Source organism: Petaurus breviceps, unplaced genomic scaffold (assembly GCF_028583685.1).
Source record: "Petaurus breviceps papuanus isolate PSGF00001 unplaced genomic scaffold, PetGlider_PUasm1.0 188, whole genome shotgun sequence".
NCBI lineage: Eukaryota > Metazoa > Chordata > Mammalia > Diprotodontia > Petauridae > Petaurus > Petaurus breviceps.
The window spans coordinates 9,179,491-9,204,435 of NW_027185804.1; the positions used below are offsets into that span (position 1 = coordinate 9,179,491).

The 24,945-nt window shown below is 39.6% G+C and overlaps 1 protein-coding gene across 5 annotated transcripts in view; it reads left to right on the forward strand.

Annotated features, from left to right (window-relative positions):
- FAR1 (fatty acyl-CoA reductase 1) overlaps nucleotides 1-11,954 on the forward strand; it is a 96,356-nt gene extending 84,402 nt beyond the window's left edge. For all 5 annotated transcript variants that reach the window (XM_069091270.1, XM_069091271.1, XM_069091268.1 and 2 more), the window contains exons 11-12: nucleotides 6,995-7,122; nucleotides 8,844-11,954. In XM_069091270.1, coding sequence (XP_068947371.1) covers nucleotides 6,995-7,122; nucleotides 8,844-9,006 — 291 coding nt within the window. In that variant the 3' untranslated portion in view covers nucleotides 9,007-11,954. The remainder of the gene's footprint in view (nucleotides 1-6,994; nucleotides 7,123-8,843) is intronic.
- Nucleotides 11,955-24,945: the final 12,991 nt, after the last annotated feature.

The window sequence follows — 24,945 nt, forward strand, 5'->3', positions numbered from 1 at the left end:
ATGCCCCTTTCTATCAGGCCTGGTATAGCTCCTTACCGTAGCTCTCTTCTCCAGTTGCCTCTATTCTTTTTTTTTTTTTAAAGCAATCGGTTTTAAGTAACTTGCTCAAGGTTACATGGCCAGGTGTTTCTGGGTGGGTGCTAAGTGTCTGAGCCCAGGATTCGATCTCCAGGTCTTCTCAACACTGGAGCCGGTACTCTTACTCGCTGTGCTACCTGGCCGCCCCCAGTTGCCTCTATTCTTTAAGTTCTCTGAATAGGTTGAGTCGTATTTGCCACTTTTTATAGGCTTGTGGGAAGAGTGGAGTGAGTGATCCAGGCAGAATTTCTTTTTGCCTTTGGGTTCCCAAGCTAGGGTACCTCCCAAGAAAGAAAGGAAGCATGTTCCTCCTTGATCCCCTTCCTCTCTGTCTCTCTCCTAGTATCTTTATTCTCCTTCTGTCCCTCTCTGTCTTCCACAACTGACTGGACAGAGTTGAGGTCTGCTGCTTGTTTCCACAGCATGTTGGGGGAAAGGTTGCCAAGGCCTGTTGATTTCACCTTTGCAGCGTCTCTCCAATATGCTCCCTTCTCTCCTCTACACCTTACTACTGGGTGAGACTATTTCAGTAGCCTGGTGGGTCTGCATGCTTCAAGTTTCTCCCCACTCGATGTGGCCACCAAAGTTATTTTCCAAAAGTTCAGTTCTGGTCATGTCACACACATCCCCTATCCCCTCTACTCAGTAAATTCCATTGGCTCCCTGTTGCCCCCAGGATCAGATACAAAGTGCCCTGCTTAACATATAGAGCCCTTCATAGCCTATCTTCTTCCTACCTTTCTAGTCTTCTTATACTTTACTCCCTGACTGTCCAGTGACACTGGCCTCCTGAGCTGTTCCAGAATAAGACACTCTTATTGACTCTGGACATTTTTCTGGCTGTCCCTTATGTTTGGAATGCTCTCCTTCCTCATCTCCACCTAATGACTTCTTTACTGAAATCCTACTTTCACAGGAAGCCTTTCCTAACCCCTCTTAATTCTGGTGCCTTTCCTCTGTTAATCATTTCCTATTTATTCTTTCTAGAGCTTGCTATGTGTGGATTTGTTTTCTTGTCATCTCCCCTGTTAGACTGTGAGATCCTTGAGGATAGGGGCTTCTTTTGTCTCTTTTTGTATGCCTAGTGCTTAGCATAGTGCCTGGCCCATAATAGCTGCTTAATAAATGTTTATTGCCAACAGAGACTGTGTAGAGAAGGTCTCAAAGCAAAAGCCAATGATTGTTTTGTGTTCCCTGCCAGGGCATAGAGGTTGGTAGGGGAGGGGTGTTGACTGCAAGTGTTAATCGCAGGGGTTGGGAACTTGCAGCCTTGAGGCCACATGTGGCCCTCTAGGTCCTCAAGTGCAGCCCTTTGGCCAAATCCAAACTTCACAGAACAAATCCCCTTATTAAAAGGATTTGTTCTGTAAAACTTGGACTCAGTCAGAAGGCTGTGCCCAAGGACCTAGAAGGCCACACGTGGCCTTAAGGCCCTAGATTCTCCACCCATTTTAGGGAGTAGTATTCTCTGCTGTGGAGTTACAGATCTGTTAAACTGGTTGGGCTTCTTGCTTACTAGTCTTGGAAGCAGCTGAGATTCCTTTATTTCTGACCCTCATTGAGGGCTTTTGGGGAGTTGGGAGAGACTAGAAAAATGTTGAGTCTGTCATTTTGTTGATCATGTGACCTGGAAGTCCCAGCCCTTCATTTTAATACATGTATTTTACCAGAGTCACTTATTTACCAGCAAGACTTGTAACAGTTGCCTCCGGTGAATTTAAAGATGAGTATCCCACAGAGGGTAGTGGAAAAGTGCGTGGTAGTTTGGAGTGGGCTGCAATCTGTAACTAGTACAAAACTCCACAAGACAGAAGTACCAGATGTCATGAAAGGATTGTGTAATAGGGAAGGAAGAGAGGCTGGCCTTAATGTAAGGTGAAGGCAGTAAATAAAGCTGCAGAACTCTATCACTCTTAGGACACTGTAAGAAAGTGAGTAAGACCTGATGCGTTGGCTGAACCCCTGTAGTGAACTTTTGGGAGGACAGATGAAGTTGTACAGCATGAGTGGGGATTGGAGAGATGGATAAGATCACACAAATCACTATGAGGATCCGAGGAAAACTAAGCCAGCTTACTCAGAGGCAGCTTTCTGTTTGTCCAGCAAGAGAATGAGCTCTTCTGACTTCACATACCTCTTTGGTTCTTAAATGTTCTTACACTTGTGCAAAAATGCAATGCAAGGAATCAGAACGTATTCCTTAGTCCACTTAGGCAATAGCTTATATTCTGTTAGTAAATATGTGACACCTTTGAAAGTCTTAAGACAGCAGATTACCAAGACTCCTTACAACAGAGCTTTCAAGAATTGTGAACTTGGTTTCTGGCCTTTTTGTTCGAACATGGAATGGGAGAAAGGTATTTGATAGGTAGTTGCTAGGGTTAGATTTGGCAAATATTATCATTAAATATAAGATTGCTAAGAGGAGATTCTATGTCCAGAAAAAAGTTACCTGGAAACGCCATCAAGTTGTTGCAAATAGTCGTGTTTTACTTTGGCTTCAATTTATTGGAGCTTTCAAGCCTTCTTATGCTAGGTCATGCTCACAAGAGATGCATATCAGTCAACTGCTTTTGTTGATTAAAAAAAATTATTCTTTCATTTAGCCATATAATTTTGTTGGGCCAAAGACAGGAACATCCTCTTGTCTTTTAAGAACCAAAGCTTTGGAGCGGCCAGGTGGCTCAGCGAGTAAGAGCACTGGCTCCAGTGTTGGGATGACCTGGATCAAATCTGGGCTTAGATACTCAGCACCACACCCAGAAATAATAACTGGCCGTGTAACCTTGAGCAAGTTACTTAACCCCGATTGCTTTAAAAAAAAAAAAAAAAGAACCAAAGCTTTGTATGCAATTGGGCCTTTTGCAGAATGCAACAAAATTTAACAGCTTTATTTAAGGTACAATCTATAAAGAATTTGACCAACTGTCCTATTTGAAGTCTGTTACCATATAATGCAAATGGACAATATTGTCCCAATTTTTAAAAAGTTTCTGCTCTCACATTTAAAAAAAAAATTATTTGAAATGTTTTTGAGATTTCCATTCTGTCTTAAGAGTCATATCACCAGGGCGGCTAGGTGGTGAATAGAGCAATGGCCCTCGAGTCAGGAGGACCTGAGTTCAAATCCGGCCTCAGACACTTAACACAAAAAGTAGCCATGTGACCTTGGGCAAGTCACTTAACCCCAATTGCCCTCCAAAAAGCAAAAAAAAAAAAAAAGTCACATCACTTCCAGTGTTTGTTTTCAGACCCTCACCTAGGTTTAAAGTATAGTAACCGCTTGGACCTGAGCCCAAGAATGACCTAGGCCAGTATGGGCCTTTTTAGGCTTCTACTCCTGCAGCTTACCACACTGGTACTAGAATTAGTGTAGCTCATAACTCCTGAACTCAGCCTTTCTCCCCAATATCTTTTTTTTTCCCTTTTTGGAGGGGGGAAGGCAGGGCAATTGGGGTTAAGTGACTTGCCCAAGGTCACACGGCTAGTAAATGTGTCAAGTGTCTGAGGCCAGATTTGAACTCAGGTCTTCCTGACTCTAGGGCTGGTGTTCTACTCACTGTGCCACCTAGCCACCCCTCCCCAGTATCTTATTCCTGCATGAATGGGACTCTAGATTGTAAAAGACTTTAGTGAAGTACAAGCTCTCCTAGGTCCTATCAGACTGGAAAGGCTCGTGACAGATTGAGTGTCATCCCTGGATCAACTTGTATCTGAATTCAGAGAATTATCATCAAAGGACACCATGTGACAGTTTCTCTTTAGTCACAGCAACTCTAGAGGACCATCTACTAAGGTCATAGTGCTAAACTGGAGGGGACTTCTGGAACCACCCCTTTCATTTTAAAGATGCAGTAACACAGGTGATGAAATTACAGACTATTAAAGTATTTAGCCTTGTTACCTTTCTCTCACTAATGCCTTCCATTAGAAGAAGTTCGGAATCTATGTCTTAGCGACATGTTACTGAGTTATGCCTTGCTTGTTTTGTTGCAGAATTATTATAATCTGCTACTGAGTTAACATAATATTGGCACAGATGACTTTATTCAGCTTAGAGTAGGGAGCAGACTCACAGGTCCTGGCTTGTTTTGGTATGTATGTTAGTATGGTTTCTGGTTGACCCTGTTTTTGATAGGCCGTCTGCTTCTGTGTTGGTCCCTGGGTTTAGATCCGCTTCTCTCTGTCAGCATTAACACACCTCCATTGCTGTTTCCACTGCCATTCTTTCCCTCCTGTTACACTTTTCTTACTCTTCTGTCTCTTTATTTTTCCCATGCTTCTTGACTTCGGTGCCCCCAACCTTTATTGCTAATGAGTGTTTATACTGGCTAGTGAATGAACTATCCAAACAGGATTAGGCTTTAATCTTTGAATCCTTCAGTTCTCTTTGTTAGTACTTGTACTTGGAAGCTTTTTCCTTTATTTCTGGATTTATAGTTGTCCTGGGCATTTTAGAATAGTAAATATCTAAGTTTCAGGCAAATGGAGTGTGTGCTATATTTTTACGTCATAAGGATCGGCTTATTTGCTTATAAATTCTCTATAATGAATAATGTAAGACAAATAACTTCTCTTACCCACGTAAGAATCACCAACAATAGTGCCTGGTTGTGTAAGGAGAGATGCTTTCTGTTCCCAACTTTATTGTTTTTCGCTATCAGGTGGTAGCAGTTACCCTTCAACTTCCCTCATCTCTCCACTTGCTTTGATTAAGAAATTACTGCACCTAACTCTCAGCGTTCCTTATTCACCTACCAAAATCAAAGCACCTTCCCTATTTTTATGATTCACTACATAGAAACTAGCTATTAGTTCTGTTTCTCTTTTAGCTCTTGCACTTATTTGAATAAAATTTAAGTACAGTCGTGTGGAAAAAAATGAAGAAACTAAAACTGAATGAATGACCCAAAAGACTTCATTATAATTGAGTTTGACCTTTTGAAAAGTGAGATTTTTTTTTCTGTTGAAATGTTGTCTGGTTTTCTTTTCAAGTTGCATTAAGGGATGTAGGGGATTAATTTTTGTGTTTTATTTTTTAAAATAAAGAATGTTTTTCCCAATTAACAAAAATCCACATTCCTTTCCACTTCCCTACCCATTGAAAAAAGAAAACCAGTACCCTCATAACAACATATGCCTGGTCAAGCAAAACAAATTCCTGCATTGGTCATGTCCAAAAAATTTATATGCCCTGAGTCCTGTCACCTCTCTATCAGGAGGTGGGTAGCATTTTTCAGCATGAATCTTCTGGGATCTAGATTGGTCATTGGTTGATCAGAATTCCTATGTTTTTCAAAGTTATGTGTCTTTACAATATTATTGTTGTATACATTGTTCTCCTGGTTCTGTTTATTTCACTTTATATCAGTTCATATGAGTCTTCCCAGGTTTCTCTGAAACTGCTCCCTTCATCTTTTCTTACAGTACAATAATAGTCTTCTATCTCATTCATATACCATCACTTGTTCAGCCATTCCCCATTTGATTGGCACTGTTTAACTTTCTACTTTTTGGCACCACAAAAAGAACTGCTATGATTATTGTTGTACATATGAGTCCTTTCTCCCTTTGCTTTCTTTAGAGTAGAGACCTTATATCAATTTCTCTGCATCAAAGTGGTATGGACTGACAGGTTAGTAACTTTTTGAGCATAGTCCCAAATTGCTTTCTAGAATGACTATACCAGTTCATAGCTCCACCAGCAAGTACAATAATATACCTGTTTTCCTACAGCCTCCTGAACATTTGTCATCTCTCCTTTTTTGTCAACTTTGCCAAACTGATGAATGTGAGGTAAAACCTCAGAGTCGCTTTAATTTGCCTTTCTCTAATTATTAGTAATTTGGTTCATTTTTTCATGTGGTATTGATAGCTTGAATTTCTTCCTCTAAAAACTGCTTATCTATATCCTTTGACCATTTCTTAATTGAGAAATGGCTTTTATTCTTATAAATTTCAGTCATTTCTTTATATATCTTAGAAATTAGACCTTTATCATATAAGTGGGCTCCAAGGATTTTCCCCCAGTCCCCTGATTCTCTTTTAACTTTAGCTGCATTGGTTTTATTTGTACAAAAACTTTATCTCTTGTTGCATCATGAACTCTCTATCCCTTGATCTGACAGGTAATTTTTTCCATGCTCTTCACTAGACCCCATCTTCAGTATCCACAGAGACCTCTGTTTCCTTTTGCTAACTTGGTCTGGAAAAAATGGCTCACTATGATTTTTTTTCTTTCTTAGTGCCTTTTTAAAAAAGAATTATCTTATTTTTATTTATGTCTTTTGATTTTACGTCATCTTCCTTTCCAAATATATTACTCACTTCTTCCCCACTCAGTGATCTGGCCTTTCTAGATGGGATTTAGAAGAGAGATTTCCTCATTTGCGGGCATTTTCTGTATCTTTGTGGAGGGGAGCTCAGCTGTAGTGCTTCTGCCTCCTCTTCTCCCATCTCTACCAGTCTGCAAATGATGAAATTCAAGAACCTTTCACTGAAAATCTACTCTATATATGAGATACCTTTACCTTAACTCCAAAGACACCAAACAACATAGTTCAAGCAATCTGGAGCCAGCCAGGAGGACACTTAAGAGGGAGAGAGGGAGGGTGCAGAAGGACCCTCTTAGTATTTAATCTTAGGTAATAAAAAGAGAAAACTGTATTTGTTCAGATGGGATTCTACCTCTATTTCTTATATGAAGATTCACCTCATTTGGTAGACTGTATGCTACTAAGATGATGATGGGAGGAAGGAAAGCCTATTTGTGGTCATAAGGGGATGATTGTTTGCATTAATTTTGTTTCTTTTTCTGTTGTGATTACTTAGAAAGTGAAGTTTTTTCTTTTGGTTATCTTCTGATGAAAATGATTCTCAAATGACAAACTAATAGTCAAAACATTACTTTATGCAGACTTTTAATATAGATGTGAGACAGTTGCACTGGGCAGAATATATAGAAAATTACTGCATGGGAACTAAGAAATATGTATTGAATGAAGAAATGTCGGGTCTCCCTGCAGCACGGAAACACCTGAACAAGTAGGTTTGCATGGAGTTGTTACTATGTTACCCTGTATGTGGTACTTTGTATAATCTCCTATGCGGCTCATCCACCTTTGTCTTGGACTGAATGCAGTCTGTATATATCTAAAAAGAGAATGTAATGCCCTGGAAGGAGATATGCCTTAAAATTCCACTGGAACTTTATAGATTTGTCAGATTACCTCTAATCTAGGGGGAAAAAATGCCAGTTTTCCATCCTGATTTTTTAATTGGTTGCTTATTATAAGATATATTTTGGTAAATTATTATAAAAATAAGGATTTGTCCCATCCCCAGTATTACCGGACAAATAAGATTATTATAGCAATCTTCAATGAAGATAGATTGATTTCAGTGTGCTCTCCATTGGTACAAATCATATTCCAACCACATATTCTTACCCTATATAACTTATTCATGTCTTTCTGTAAGTACTGCATAGGTTCTGCTCAAACATCTTAGGGACATTTTTTCTAGGTCTCTTACAATTATAAAGATACCAATAAATGCAGACTGCCCAATTACAGAAAAAAATTATAGACAAAGGAAACATCAAAAAGTGAATTTAATTTTTGCACATCCTTCGGGGAGAGGGAGTAGAGGGTTAGACCTTTTTTTTCAATTGAACATGACATTCAGAAGATATTTTGTTTCAAATGCTGAAATAAGTTTATTGTGTATATTTCCCAGTGTGTGTATTAGCAAATCATACTTTTTAGAAAGTACCTTGTGAGTTGATAAGAAATAGAAGTGACTGATCCCACTCTGGGTTTTGGAAGTATTATTTAACTCTTAACTAGATAGAAGAAATGAAGTTTTGTGAAGAAGTGAGTTTGCAAAACAAATCCAAAGGTGAGATACAGAAATGACAGGGCATTTATATGACTCAGGCAGATTCTGGAAAAAAGAACTTTTCGTAATAACCCTTGAATTAAGTTGTAGCTAATTTCATCTATTAGAAGGCAATGGAAGAAATTGGGGGGACTACTAGTCCATGCCTAATTCTGATCCAAAAGAATATCCTGGGTGGCAAAGTAGAAGTGACAGGAGCCATAGGAGAAAGTCACTTTTTACTTGGACTTCTTAATATTCTAGGAGAAATGCAGCTGTGTATCTTGTACATTAGAAGAACGTTCTTTTAAAAGTTTACAAACAAAGTAGATATGATCTCTTGATTTCCTTTAAAGGAAATTCTGCCTGAGGTGGGATAGGATGTTTTCAATAACAAAATTTTGGCAATCATGAATGATTCCAGAGAGGAAGAAGGAAAGTGGGGGAAGTACCTAAAGAGACCAGTATAGATTCACAGGAGACATTTCCTTCAAAAAGAACAGGAACAGAATATGGAAACAGGACTCCATAAATCAAACTACAAAAAAGTGGCAAGAATAATGTAAGGCAGGTAAGCCCAGAGAGAGATAAAGCTTGTGAGAAATACTGAGAATAAAAAGAAGCTCCAGGGCAAGAAAAAAGGAAGATAAAACAAGCTGATTTCTTGGGGCAGATGGGATACTATTAACAAATGTACTTTCATAAGACATATCCTTTAAAAAGGACATGAATAGATGTGGAACTACTCAACTGCTGTCTTTTTCTTTATAAAGCAAAACTCATAAAATTTTGACTATTGATTTATAAACCAATTACTAGTTCCAGTGATCCACCATGTTTGTGACTTGTGAGAGCCTGGTTTTTATTTCTTTTGTTCTGTTTTCTAGGTTGAGGAACATACGTTATGGTTTCAATACTATCCTTGTGATTCTGATTTGGCGTATTTTTATTGCAAGATCACAAATGGCAAGAAACATCTGGTACTTTGTGGTTAGTCTGTGTTATAAGTTTCTGTCCTACTTTAGAGCATCCAGCACTATGAGATACTGAAGAAAAGAATTTAGCATTAGGACATCTATGCATATGGTGGTCTTAACTGCACAAAACCTGTAAAATGTACTTAAGTTATCTCACTTTTTGTCAAGACATTAAACCATCTTAGATCTGGAGTGTGGAATAAGTGACGGTACATTTTATGTAACATTTAAATGTGTTTATTCACAGAAACCTAGAAAATAAACGGTTGGATGTCAGCTCAAACCAATATTAGCCAATTCTATGATAACCACACAATCAAGGCTTCATATTTTTATCCTGGAGGGTGTTTTGGGGATGGGGGAACAAGGAGGGAGGAAGGTGGGAAAAAATTAGGACCACTGACCAATATAACTGTGCAACCCTGGAAACAAATCATTTGAAATCTATGCCTTAACATAGTGAATTTCTCATTGTAATTTTAACCTGAATGGGAACATTCATTTGGACATAAATATTGGCTTATTTGTTCGAACTAAATCTTTTATTTTTCTTTTCCATCGGAATATTTTAGTCCTATATAAAATCTTGTCTAAACTGTAGCACACTTTTATCCTTTAAGTTATTGAAAATTCTCAGATATGAATGTGGTGGTGTCATTTTTAATTTTTTTTTCAATTGTCAAGGATTTGATTCAGTTAGTTTACTTAATTTTATTATTGAAAGGCAATTTTCCACTTGACCTACAGGATTTGATGGGTTTCAGAATTCATATATTTTTGATGTATTTTTGAAGGGAAATTAAAAACAGTAACACAACAGAGTAATCAAAATATTAAAAGGAATAGAAATACCAGCTGCTAAGTTTTTCCATTTATGGATGATCGTGAAATTAGTCCAGTAGGAATCTCTTGAACTTTTGAAACCTGAAGATTTCTTTAGACTCTTATCCATGCCTTTTGTTCACCCCTTTTATAAAATTGTCTTCGTAGAATTTTTAAGATACATACTTTCTTTCCAACAAAAACTGAATGTGCATTATGAAAGAATGTATTTGTGAGCAGTGATGCCATCTACCAGACATACAGATGTGTGCAAGCACATACTACTTTTCTAACTTGCAAGCTGAATTCCTTCAAGAAAAAAAGAATAATGCTTCAAAGAATAATGTGTATTAAATCCAAATAAAGGGATTTATTAACATGCCATGTTTAATAGCAAACTGTTGACTGAATTTGGAGATACTGTCTATTTTCTGTGCATGTGGTTTTAGCTTTAGGAAGAAATACATTTATAGAAACTTCTAGGGATAAGAAAGAGTTGAAGTATATTTTAATGACATTATGGTTTCTCTTTAAATCTCAGTAGAATGGTATATTATACTCTTTTAACATAACTTTCCTTTAACAATTTGTTCAATATAACACTGTGTTCAAATTAAAATGATCACGTTGTACTGTATTTAAATCATCAGCAATTAATCTTTGAATATGTTTAAAGAGGTCAATTCACAACACAAAAGAATTACATAAAAATCGACACCCTGTATTTTCTTTGTCAGTTTCAAAGCAATGTCTGAAAAGCTTATTTTGTTATTGTTGTGAAAAGCTAACTGTAAAGGAAAACACCTTCTTTCATGTAGGTGTATAATCTTGAGATGTAAAATGCTTCCATGTTGAAGCCAAACATTCTGTAGTAAAAACTTAAAACATCCTTCTAAAAGATACTATATATATATATATACATATATTAAAAATGTGTGTATATGCATATATGCACACATATACATGTGTATGTTTATGTATGTGTATATGTATGTGTGTATATGTACGCACACACACACATATACATATATATTCGTTCTTTGAAATGCTACTTGCTTTCTGGTCTAGGACCATACCTTTTCAAGGTGTGAGAGACCTGAGCAGTGTCTAAAATGGAATAAATGATGGTTCCTGTGGTTTTAACTGTTCCACTTAATTAGTATTCCTTCTGTATGCATTAAACCACCTCCCTGAATGTATTCTGGTTATATTGAAAATATGCTAATATGGGTATGATTTATGGTTTCTGCAAAATTTCCCTAGAATCCTCAGACCTGTCTTTGTATCTTGTATGTGAACTTGGAGGGAGATGCAGCTGCTCCATAATTATTGAGTGGGGCAGGGCTACACACGTTTTATGTGTATGTACATACGTAGGTATGTATGTATGTTCAGCTGTTTCATTGTTCCCATTGTAACCATAATTTTTTAAAGTATGTCTACTTCTGAATTCCTCTGATTGTAAGTCTTGGGAGGTGCTGAAGCTCCTGCACTAATTTTCTCTGTTGAAAATTCTGCTTTTAAAGGAAGGCTGTTAAATAAATTGACTGTGAATCAGTGCATCGTTGTGGAGCATAAAGACCCTTCATCTTTGCCCTGGATGTGACCTTTGGTCCTGAAGGGGAGACAAATGCTCTGAGAGAGAGTTTTAACTCTCTCCTGTGCTTTGCCCCTCCATGGCTTGTGGATTTCTGTCCTGTCATAGGTTACTTTCTCCCTTGACTTGACCTGTTTGGGGCTTTTTCATCAGTAACATTAGCACATAGTTTCATTCCACATGAGCCAGTTGCTGAAATTGTTTCTCAAGAACATTTTTTTCATTCTGGGATCCTATAACATTGCTTTGGAGTCAAGCATTTTAAATGTCATTGTGATCATAATGAATTAATTTTGATACAGAAAATATTCATATTCCCCATAATTAACAAAAACAAAAAGCACAGCGAAACCTTCTCTTAAGTAGGAATGGTATTATGAAATGGATAGTCATTGAGTTTGTGATGATAGAGTTTGGAATGGGAGGGGGAAGTATTCTTCCCAATCCCATGATTTTATGCCCTTCCTTTTCTGTTTGCCTGTTGTAGGGATAGTTACCTAGAATAAAAATGTAACTCAATACTCTTTTATAAGACTTAAATAGAAGCGTTATTGAGTGCCTTTTGTTTGTAAACCAAAAAGATTAATAAACAAATCCCTATATTTGTTGTTATAGTATTTATTGCATTTTTGCCTGTTGTAAAACTTAGGATATCATGGGATGGATTTATTGGTAACTTCTCATGTAACCCGTCAGCCTCCTATAGCTGTATTCACTTTATCTTTTGTATCCCAGGTTTTCTTGGTTGCATATTTCCTATGAGAGAGTTTCACAGTGAATCAGTGAATGGCCTGCTCATTTCCTTTGAAGGACCCCACCATCCTTCCAGTGTACATAAATTAAGCTGTCTTTGACTCTCTCTCTCCCCCTCTATTCAATCAGTTGCCATTTCTTTTTCAGTTTTACCTTGACAATATTTCTCACGTCTAGGGTAACCAGGTAGTGAAGTGGTTAAAGCTCTAGGCCTGGAGTCAAGAAGACCTGAGTTCACATGGGGCCTCAGACACTAGCTGTGGACCCTGGGCAAGTCACTTCACCCTGTTTGTCTCAGTTTCCTCATCTCTAAAGTGAGCTGGAGAAGGAAATGGCAAAACACTTTGCCAAGAAAACTCCAGATGAATCATAAAGAGTTGGACATGACCGAATGACCAAACAGCAACAACATCACCAGCAACATCCTGTTCAGGCTCATTACTTGTCTCACCTGGGCTTGTGGAATATCTTCCTCTGTGGTCTCATTGCTTCCAGTCTTCCTCTTTTCTAGTCCATCCCCCGTATTGCTGCACAAACAATTTTTTTGTTTTTAAAGCAATTGGGGCTAAGTAACTTGCTCAAGGTTACACGGCCAGGTGTTTCTGGGTGGGTGATAAGTGTCTGAGCCCGGGATTTGATCCCAGGTCATTCAAACACTGGGGCAGGTGCTCTTACTCACTGAGCCACCTGGCCACCCCTAAGTAATTGGGGTTAAGTAACTCACTCAAGGTTACACGGCCAGGTGTTTCTGGGTGGGTGCTAAGTGTCTGAGCCCGGATTCGATCCCCCAGGTCATCCCAGCACTGGGGCCAGTGCTCTTATTGCTGTGCTACCTCGCCGCCCCTGTTTTTTGCTTTTTTTGGAGGGCAATTTGGGTTAAGTGACTTGCCTAAGATCACATGGGTAGTAAGTGTTAAGTGTCTGAGGTTGGATTTGAACTCAGGTCCTCCTGACTCCAGGGCTAGTGCTCTGTTCACTGTGCCACCTAGCCGCCCCTGCAAAAACAATTTTACAGGGGTACACATCTGACATAACAATTTCCTGCTTAAAATCTTTAGTGGCTCCTTTAGCCTTTAGGATGAAATTAAAACTCCTTAGCCCATGCTTTAAAAAATTCCATTATTTTGGCTCCCTTGTCTTCTTTTAAATTACATTTTTTTAAATTAACAAGCATTTATTTTCTCTCAATTCCTACCCTCCTCCTCCCTCCCTCCCACCCCCCCCCAAAAGAAAACCATGGAACAAAAATGCATAGTGAAGCAAAACAAATCCCCATGTTGGCGTGTGCGTGTGTTTGTGTTTAGTATAGTTCATTGTAGGTCCTCTGGAGCCGTTTATTATAGTGATCAATGTTCTTAAATGGATTAAAAAGTTGTCCATTTAAAAAACGCTTTTCTTGTAGTTCTGCTTTTCCTCATATATGGGTCCTTTTCTTTAATTTCTGGAGCTTAGCATGGTGTTTAAAGCCCTTCACCATCCAGTTCTTACATTTCTAATTTATTTCACATGACTCTCTTTAACATTCACTATGTTTTAGCCAAATGGGTCTTAGGTCAGTTTTCTGACTCTCATGTCTCTGTGTCTTCATAGACTGTCCCTGGTGCCTGGAATGAACTCCCTTCTCCTCCCCTTAGCGTCTTAGGCACTGCCTGTAACCCAGACCCTTATCTCTCCTAGCTGATGTTATGGCCCTCCTGTTATTTTTTATTTTATTTATTTTCATACTATTTATCTTTATACAGGTTATATGCTGCCCTCTGTCCCGGTAGAATGAAAGGTATTCAAGGATATAGATGTTTATTTTTTGTCTCTGTCTCACATCCACATTGTAGGCACTTAATTACCTGCTTGCTGAATACTTGAATGCCCTTAAGACTTCGAAGATATCATGTTATAAAATGTTTATGATGCCTTTCTGGCACTGTCATGCGTTGGTAGATCTATAAAGGGTCAATAGCGGTGACAATTCTTGGAGATTTTTCTTTATTTTCGAGGGAGCATAGGAAACTTTTATCTTTTACAAGCAGAAATGCCAATGGAGGACACCAGTGTATGGGGAGACTTGAAGTTCATTTGCAATGTTTTCTAATGTTCTTAATTTCTCCAAGAGTTACTCAAATAATTTCTTAGAGAAGCAAATCCTTTAGTAGCTAAGATTTTTTTGAATCCTTTTGAGGGAAGAAGAGAATTAACCAGAAGGGTTAACTTTGTGCCTTTGTATGTATCCATAGGTACTGTCATCAAGTGACAGTATCTGCCAGCACCAGTTTGTGGAATTATAATCATGCCTTAAGGCTTGAATTTTGAACATTACAAATATAAATTCTTAAAACCAGTGTTAAATTCATATTAAAAACAGGCTTGACTATTACTCTGCCATGTAACCATTTAGTGTTGAGTTTTACAGAACTTAAAACAGTTGATGTTCTGAACTACTAGTGAGTTTTTATTTGCCTTGAAAGTAACTTACTCACGGTTGGCTAGGTGGCGCAGTGAATAGAGCACCAACCCTGGAGTCAGGAGGACCCGACTTCAAATGTGGCCTCAGACACTTAACACACACAAAAAAACTAGCCACGTGACCTTGGGCAAATCACTTAACCCCAATTGCCCTCCAAAAAAAAAACAAAAAAAAAGAAAGTAACTTACTTTGAAGGCCTATGTGCTTGCTTTTGGGACTTTGTAAAAAAAAAAAAAGTTTAGGGCCTTTTCCAGAGAAGAAAGTTATTATTTAATTACCTGAACATTGTTGCGATAAAATATGACCTGTTATATCAACACCTTTCTCCATTCCACACCCCCCCCCAAAAAAATTCACTCTCACCCAGAAGGATGGAATGCTTTCTTATTGAGTTAACAAAGTGCTTTTGAATCATTTTATTGTGATACAAGGAATTCCTCTCTTTTATATTGTTGGCCATCTTGTTTAAACCCCCTAAGGTCCTAAAACCAGAAACCAGCCTAAATTGTTGGAACAGGACTGTTACATGATAACTGGATGTTCATTGTACTGAGAAAAAATTAGTATCAATTTTTACTGTATTTTACCTTTTCTGAGATTTACAGCTATAAAAGACATTTATTTAATGAGGTCAAAAGGGAAAAGTGTTAAGAGTTAGTGAAGCACCACTGTGATTAATGCTGAAACTACAGGCCTTCTCTGTGACTCCTTAGCTCAGTTTGTTAGATCATTGTTCTCCAAATCAAATGTTATATTTGCTTTATTTGTTGTTGGTCTCTGTACTGTCTAAAGCTCTGACTTCTGCAGGTACCTTCAAGGAGAGTGGTTTGAGATCTTTAGATAAGAGCAATGGTTGGTAAGGCCAAAGTTGTACTTTATAGTCTGGTGCACTTGTGTTCCAGGGACCAGGCAATTTCTCACCAAGCCCCAGTCATAGGTACCTTACAAAATCGTGCCTCTAAAGAGATCATTTTATTGTTTTGGGGGTTTGTGGGGGGATTTTTTGCTTCTTGGAGGTCAGTTGGGGTTAAGTGACTTGCCCAAGGTCACATGGCTAGTTTTTGTGTTAAGTGTCTGAGGCTGGATTTGAACTCAGGTCCTCCTGACTCCAGGGCTGGTGCTTTATTCACTGTACCACCTAGCCACCCCTCTAAGAGATTATTTTAGTTGCAGTTTGTGAGTGTTCAGTGTGACAAGTGCAGGCCAGTTTTTAGAGATAGCCTTTAATTGGGTTAGCAGTGTGGTGTACCATTTGGAGAGGTGGAGGAAGGAAGGCCAAGTGCAAGACTTGCCCTAATATGTACTGACAGTGATACCCTGAGTATGTTGCCTAACCTCACTGAGTTGTCCTAGACAAGTCTCTTAAGATAGTAAGTCGCAGAGTCCCCATTTGGGAGGTACAGGTCTAGCCCTTATCTTCTGCTTAAAATGTCATATCCTGTCTTCCATTTATCACCATGGAACAGTTCATCATAACATTCAATTCTGGAAGAATTTCAACTATAAATCCTCTAGCTCCTACTTTATAAAGTGGAACAGTTATGTCAAATTAAAGAAGCAAGACGCATATGTTTGTTTACGACTACAGGAAATGGTTGATTCTTTACTCACACATAAACCCGTATAGGTTCCTTTATATAGATTGATAATAATTGATTGGTGTGAATTAAGCCATGATGACTATGTCCACAACCAGAATGATGTTTAAGGTAATCTAGTCCATTTCCAGCTGTTGACCTGTTTTGCAGATTGGGATTGTGAAGCTTAGGTGAGGAAATGTCCTTGGCCAGGTTTACGTAGCCAGGCAGTACCCTAAGTAAGTCATGTCCTCTACAGTGTCCCCAGTATGTAGCCATATAACCTACTGAATGTGTGCAGTCACAAGGAACTCTCTGCCCAACACCCCCAAACCCATCCATTTAGGTAACGACCATTCATTGTGGTTTACACTTATGTGACTTCACTTGATAAAGAATTTTTCCTTATTTTTAGCCTACAATCCCACTCTTTCTCTAACTTCCACATTTTCCTACTATTCATGCTCTAAATCCAACAGAAAAAATTTAGTTCCTCTTATGTGTGAAATCATTGTCCAATTTATTAATTTAAGCCCATTAAGTTAAGTTCAATTTATTTATTTAGTGCCCGTTGTGTATCATGTTCTGTGTTGGAGTTTATTAGGGATACCAAGATCAAAGCAAAACAGTCTCTCCCTTTAAGAGTAAGGATTCTGACTTTTAATACTCCCTATAATGCCAGCTCTGTGCAAAGACTTTTAGTAAATCCTTACTAAAAAGTTTTAAGAAATGCTTGAGAAGATGAGTGATGGTGGCTACATTTCTGACTCATGATCTAGTGGAAAGAATGTTTGATTTGTACCAAATGTGGGTATACTACCAGTGTGTACTTGGGTAAGTGAATTTACCCCTGGCCTTCAATTTCCTCATCCTTACATGGAAGGGGCTGGCCTAGATAGCCAACCCCTCGGACCCCTTACATTTCTGAATCTGTGATACTATGCCAAGAATAAATTGAGTGGAGGGAGATTGGTATTATTCAGTTTGCAAATGAATTATATTCCCAGATTGCACAGACCATAGTCTCTAAGCATTTTTAGTTCATTTTCCAGTCATAGCCAGGTTTATATTTCTGCTCAAATTCTGTGCATGGTGGAGGTAACTAAGAATTTAAGACTTCTGCACAAGGGTGGAGGTGGAAGGGTTAAACCTTCAAATGTTATTTACATTCTAGCAATTAATATCATTATTAAGCTTTTTGTCCTGTGTAGATTCAGTGTGGGACAGTATGTTGCTGAGAATACATACATGTTTTGGAACTTTTTTGACTCCTTCCTCTTATCAGACTTCCAAACCCTGTGTATCTGCAGCTAAGGTAAATGCCTGATGAGGAGTGAGCTTCATGTAATCCCTTCATTACATTGCAGATAAGCAGACAACTGGTGCAAGTTACTTCTGGACTGAGTTCTTGTTTGGCTGTTAGACTAGCTTCTTTCTTCATGTGAGATCCTTAAGGTTCCTAGAGACACCCCCAGCCCCAGTCACCCAATGGTGTCTAGGATTCTTCTTCCTCATCATCCTTCCCTCAGACATGGTACCCCACCTCAGCTGAGGCCTAATACACAGGGCTCTCTTCTAATAAAGGGAGGCAGTGTGAAAGGGCACTGGGTTTGACATCAGAAGATCCAGGTTTAAGTCCTGGTGCTGCCTCTAGCTATGTAATCATACAGCTTAAAAACAGTACAATGCCTGGCTCATGATGTAGGCACCATATGGATGCCAGCTATTATTAATTAGCCATTCTTTAAGACGAGGATAATATGCTGCCTTGTCCATCAGAGATGTGAGAAAATCAGCTTTGTAAAAACAAAAGCATAGAATTATGAGTAGTTTTTCCCCAGTTAAAAAAAAAATAATGAATTCTGGGAATATTGAGGAAAGGAGGCTTACAAATAGGAGTTGCACGTCAAAGAACAGGAGGTAGAGGGAGCTCTAAGCTTTGTGAAGTGGAAGAAACAGCCCAAAATGAGGATCCCTAGCCAGTGGGCTGTGTTTGGCTTAGTGAGGTCGACATTAAATGACCTCTTTCAGGAAGGGGAAGATAGGACAGCAAGTACTCGAAATATGAGAGGGAGATGCTCAGAAAGTCATTGCACATCTCTAATCAGAAACATCTTAAACTCAAGATGTCCAAAACTGAGCTCATATTTTCCCTAAGGTCTCCCCTTGCCCTAACTGCCCTGTTACTGTCAAGGGCCACTAGTAGTTTCACAACCTAGGTGTCATCCTTAACTCCTCACTCTCATCCCTCATATCCCATGTGTTGCCAAATTATGCCATTTCTGCCTTTGAAATACCTCTCATCCCCTGATGATGGCACCACCATGGTACAGGCACCTTTCACTTCACACCAGGACCACTGAAGTAGTCGGGTGCTCTGTTTCCCTGACTCAAATGTCCATCCTTACTCCAGTCCATCCTTCAGTCAGCTGTCAAAGTGATCTTCCTAGAAATGCAGGTCTGACTCCCCAGCATCCACCATCCATTCCACTCCTGCCTCATTCATTTAATTTCAGTGCTTCCCTATTGCCTCTAGAATAAAATATAAAATCATCTAATAGTGGTCAGAATTTTTCTCAGTTTGTTCATGGGGCCAGAGGAGTCAGCTCCAACATTGTACTTGGGTCAAGCTTTACAACTGACTGAAGTGGGCAGAGTCTGCCCAGCCCTGAGTATAGTGAGCCTTACTAGGCCCCCACTCTTTTTTTTTTTTTGGAGGGCAGTTGGGGTTAAGTGACTTGCCCAAAGTCACACAGCTAGTAAGTGTGTCAAGTGTCTGAGGCCAGATTTGACTTCAGGTCCTCCTGACTCCAGGGCTGGTGCTCTATTCACTATGCCACCTTGCCTCCCTGAGGTCCCACTTTCAAAGTGTTCCAGGGCTATGCCGGGGGGTTCCCTCTTTTCAGTGGGTTCCAGGACCTCTCCCTCCTGTAGGTTAGCTCATCTCTCCTGATACTGGACTCTGGGGTTACTCCTGTCCTGCATTCTGATTACAGACCGGATAATACTCAGGCTCAATTTTATCTGTGGCCTTTCTCTTGAACTTTGGATGGAGCCTCTGGTACCCAGCCAAACCCTGATCTGATCAGACCAGAACTCCTTGAGGCTGCCTTCTCTTTTAGGCTAAGGCTGGGTTGGGGCCTGTTAGGATTGGGTCAGCCTTAGCCTCAGTGTTAGAGGTTCCTCCACCGAACCCCCTGGAAATGCTCAAGGCTGCACCCTCTTATCCAGCTTAGGCAGCCAAGCATAGGTTTGGGCAAGACAATCTCAGGTAGGGTAGGGAAGGCCAAGCTGGTCTTGGCTCAAGACTTGGTCTTGGTTGGGCTGCTGCCAAGCTCAGGTAGGGAGTGCTCAGACTTCCCAAAGGTAACAGGGGCAACTGTCTGAGCTTTCTGCCTTCAGTTTGTCTACCCCAACATCTCCACAGGGCTATAAAATTAAGGGGACACTTCGCATTCCTTGATTGGGTAGAGAATCTAGAGGAGATTTTCTCTGTGGCCTAGTGAAGTGTCTCATCATTAAGTTGAATGCTTCAGGTAAGCTGGGATCCTCTGTGTCTTAGCATGATTCCTTCTTTACATAATCAACAGGTTGCATTTGACTAGTCTCAGGAAAGCAACTTTAAAAGACTTAAGAACTCTCATCAATGCAATGATGAGTCAAGTCTCCAGAATATCAATGAAGCATGTTACCAACCTTCTGGTGGAGTTCATGGACACAAGGTGCAGATACACACAGTTTTGGACATGACCACAGCTGATTTTGACTACATTCTTATGAGGCTTTTTTTCCTTATTATTCTGTTTTAAATTAGAGAGTGTAGGGGTTGGAAGGTTTAGCAATCACAATGCCAAAAATAAAGAGGGCTATCATTACACTTTTTTTTAAATACAAGAGAACAAGTTCAGAAAGAAACAGATGGGCAGGACAGTTTTGAAATTTGGGTCTAGAATGTAGTGTACCTTTATCTTTTTTTGTTTTTTAAGCTAGCAGGATGAAAGATTTGTGGTTTCATGTAGCATCTTTGTTTTCTGGTGTTTGTGTGGAAATATGCTTTTTTTTGTTTTATAAGTCCAGATAATAAAATATAATCCAGATAATAAAAATTAGAAGATCAACATTTTCCAAATAGAGTTTTAGGAAGTTTCGAACACATTTGTTAGAGAATTATGTTGCAAGATCTTTTGATTAGTTTGCAAGAACAGCTTGACTTCAGGGACGATGGAAATGTATTAACTAAACCTGAACAAAAGTGTTTGCATCTTTAATTTTGGAATTGAAAAATTAGCATGATTTAGTAAGCACGGCCAATGAAAGATCTATTTCTTCCATTTAAATCTATACATCTTTATGCAGTAATATTTTTTATCTATGACAGCCACTAAGGTCAGATATGGAAGTAAATTGAACTTAGAACCAGATCTTCATATCTCTTGTCACTAAATATTACAAGATTAAAAGAAAATCCTTGAGAACATGGACTTTTTGTCTTTCATGTTTGTATTTGTCATGCTTAACATAGTGCTTGCTTAGCACATAATAGGGTACTTAATAAATGTTTGTTGACTTCATATTCAACCATTGCTATCACTAGAAAATATTTTTAAGTAATTTTTTTCCTTCTCAATACTATGAACTTGGCATAAACATGATGAAGCAAGAATGTTTCCATATACAAAAAAAAAAAAAAACACCTGATATCTCCATTATGTATGACTTGGATTTAAAAATATATATATTCCAAATTTAACATAGCAGTTCCAATACTGCCCTGCTCTTCTGTGTTTACTTCTGAACTTTTTAATCTTTTCTGTGTATAAAAATATCAATATTTTTTCATTTTAAATTTGAATTAAATTAAATTTTTGGAGAAACATCCCCAAGTACCAATGAGTTCTTAGTTGCCAAATGTAATGGCCCTTGGCTTAACCTGCAGCCTTTAAAACTACTAATCACTCTCTACCTGTAAACTCTCTCTTTTTTTAGTTTTACTTGCTGTCTTCTGGTTCTCCTCATATCTGTCTGGCCTCCACTTTTTTTTTTTTGGAGGGAAGACAGGGCAGTTGGGGTTAAGTGCATTGCCCAAGGTCACATGGCTAGTTTTTTGTGTTGTGTCTGATGTTGGATTTGAACTCGGGTCCTCCTGACTCCAGGGCCTGTGCTGTATTCCCTTCGCCACCTAGCCACCCCCTGGCCACTCTTTGTAAGTCTTCCTTGCTAGCTTTTCATCCAAATCACACCCACTAACTGAGTGTCGGCTAAGGCTCTGTCCTGGGCTCTTTTCTCCCAGTATACTGTCTTGATTGGTGATCTTGTTATCTCCCAAGGTTCAGTTATCTTCTCCATGCAGATGCATTCCCAGATCCATTCTTCCATCACCGCCTATCTCTCCAATGTCTTAAATTAGATAACCCAAAGAACTCAAATTCACTGTGTCCAAAACAGAACTCATTGTCTCCCCCCTCCAAAAAACAAACAAACAAAAAAAACCCCAAAACTCTCACAAAAATCTTCTCACAAGCTTCTCTATTCTCTATTCCAATCAAAGATGCCACCATTCTTCTTCCATTCACCCAGGCTCATCCTCAGCTCCTCACTTACACTCCCCCCACAAAACCAAGCTCTGGTTTCATACATTTCTCATATACATTCCTTCCTCTCTACTCACAAGGCTGCTTCCTCCTCACTTCACTCGTGGACTCAGCACTAGCTTCTGCTTTATCTCCCTGTCTCAGATCTCTGTCTACTCCAACCAGGCTGCCAGAGGGAAGTGTGACTCTCACCTCTTACTCAGGGACCTCCCAATGTTTGGCCTTTAAATCCCTTCCTAAGGGGCTTTTCAAGGTCCCTTCCTGTCTGTTCTCTCTGATCCTCTAGCTGCCCCTCCAACATAACATTCCCTCACACAGGTCCTCCGTGCAGGGAGTGCTCCACCCCCTCATCCTTGCCCCTTAGTTCCCCTGGCTTCCTTCAGGGCTCAGCTCTTTTCTATCCATTTCTTATATGTACCCAGTGACTTACATGTTGTCCCTCCCTCATTTATGTGTATGCTCCTTTGAAGGCAGGGACTGGTTTGGTTTTTTGTTTTGCCTTTGTATCCACAGCAGTTAGCAGTGTCTGGTGAATAATAGATGCTTGAATAAATGTTTGTTGACTGACTACTGAAAGTAGAAAGGTGTTTTTTTTTTTTTTCCTGTACATAATTTTCTCCTGAGAGGCTGGGGTGGTACAAGAGGGAGGAGGAAGAGGAGACTTATGTAGTTCTCGTGTGTGTGTGTGTGTGTGTGTGTGTGTGTGTGTGTGTGTGTGTGTGTAGGGGGGGCAGAGTATGTTTGTGTATTTGTGATTATACCTTTTGAAGTAAATTTTTCTGTGTAAAAGCTAATATATTAGGGGCTCATGGCACTGAGGTAGAAAACACCCCTATAAATTAGGAAACAACATCAATGGGGACTGGAAACAATGACAGTACTCCCCAAATTCCCTTAAGGGGAGAGCAGAGTGAAAAAAGGTAACACAACTAGCCTTCAGGGGGTGGGAGCTAGGGTTATCCATGTTCTATAGGAACTGTATTTTTAATTAGGGCCACAGTGTAAGGGGGGCAGGGAGCTAAGCAGTGGTGGCAGGGATGCCGAGTAAGGATCTAAACCTCTGTATTTTGGCCAAACTTTCTGGGATCTTTTTCAAAGCTTTAACACATTTTACATGGCATCCAAGCTAACCTCAAGGATCAAAGGCTGGTCAGGAAAGTAATTTCACTCTTAATTCACTTGAGAGTGTGGGCTAAGCCACTTCCTATTGAGGTATGGGAAAAGGTCTCACAACCTTTTGTGTGACATTGGTGGGGTGAAGTCTTTCTCTTAAGAGTTAAAAATGTTGATTTTCCAAGAGCCATGTTGTTGATGGTCGTTCTTGCCAGGCATGTTGTAATGAATTTTTTCAGGTTGGACTAGAATGTCACAAAGATCCCCTTCCACTCTCAAATTCTGTGAAAATAACCTTTTTTCCCCCTGGAAGAAGACACAGTATGTAGTCACAGGTACCTTGTCAGAAAATCATTAAATGGAGACTTTGGAGGTAAGAGAGTGATTGGACAAGATGGAGCTTCAGTGGGTGCTGGCTATGGAGGTAGGGGAGTTGAGGGTGATGCCCAACAAGCTTTGAGGAGAGACGGCGAGAAGAAGGGAGATGTCGTAGATTGCCAGGAAAAAGTTTTCTGCTCAGGGTAAATCACACACACACACACACAATCCTGTAAAAATCCCGTATAAATCCTGTACATTCTTCAAGAAATGTCCCTCTCCCCTCATCTGGCATGGAAATCTGGGAGATGATAGATACCTTCCTTGTGCATTGGGAAACAGAATGCTGATTTAAAAAAATTTACTACTGTGGCCCAATTAAATATGTGATTTAAGGTTCTAGCCTCTTCTTTTGGTGGAGAATTCACTGGAGGCTTCTGCCATATTTGCATCAATTCACACTGACTTCTTCAGTGGTCTCTTCTAGAGCCAAATGGGATCTGGCTATGATTGTTAAAGTTTCCAAGCAAGTTAAAACGGTCATCATCATAAGTAGTAAATAAAAAGCACTCAAACCTAATTTTCAGGACCTTCATGCTGCTAAGTTCCTTGAGATAGGTATGCCATTTACGCACATAGACACAGATCTTTTGGACTGGGTTTTTTGGTTGCCCTTTCCTTTTAAGGTCCAAGGGGACTCTATTTCATTTATCCTACACTATGACTCAACAAGTCTCCTTATCTGGAAATGTGTGAAGCCACACATCACTCCATAGTTGGAATCCGGCTTGGTGGGAGCCTATTTATGATAAAGTTCACTAGATGTTCCCACCTACCTTCAGGATCCCACCTACCTTCAGGAGTACACACCTGAGGGGAAGTATGATGACAAGGTAGCTTACCTAAGATGGGATATACCTGTGGAGAAAATACACCTTCCAAGAAAGATGGCTATTGGAGATAACTTTTAGTGTACCCTCATTGGGGAGTCTATGAGGGAATGAATGCACATTAGAATAGAGTCATCCCTCTGAAGTACTGATTGAAATTGGCCACTGGAATTCTAGTCAAGGCAGAAGATGAATTGCATCATTTTGCTGCTGCTGAATGAAATGAATTGAAAACCTGGTCTAGGACTCAGTTTGCAAGTGAAACCCTTAAAGATGTTGCTCATTTGTGTAGTATAAGGAGGTTTGTATGCCCCTTGATGGTAAGACCTGTCCCTTTGCACCTACCCTTATCCCCAGCCATACAATATTTGGCCTAAACTGAGGCATTCTGTGCCTTCCACTGCCACCTTTTATGGTCTGGACCCTTAATTCCATCCATATAGGGAATTCCAGTGTACAAATTTCCCCAGCCTCTCATTTTGGAGAACTGAGAGTCTAGGTGACTCACTCACGGTTGCACAAGCTAGTGTATATCGGAGGCAAAGTTTGGCCCACATCTTCCTGACTATCCATTATCTTACAGTGAGTGTGTCTTTCCTGCCACCTCTTTTCTTTCCCTCCCTTCATATACCCTCCCCTTCCAACCCCCAATAGCAAGGATGAAAAGAGTAGGGAACCAGAGCTAACGCCTTGGTTTGTGACAGAACTTTATTCAAACTCAGGATAGAGGAACTTCCCTCCTGATCCCCTCAGAACCAATCACATAGCCAACCATTTTTCCTTTCTCTGTACTCTGTTTTTCCCCAAATACCCTCCACATGCTCACTCTGTCTACTGCCCAGCTGGGGAGGCATGAGTATACAGTGGCCTAATGCTCACTGAAGCTTTCT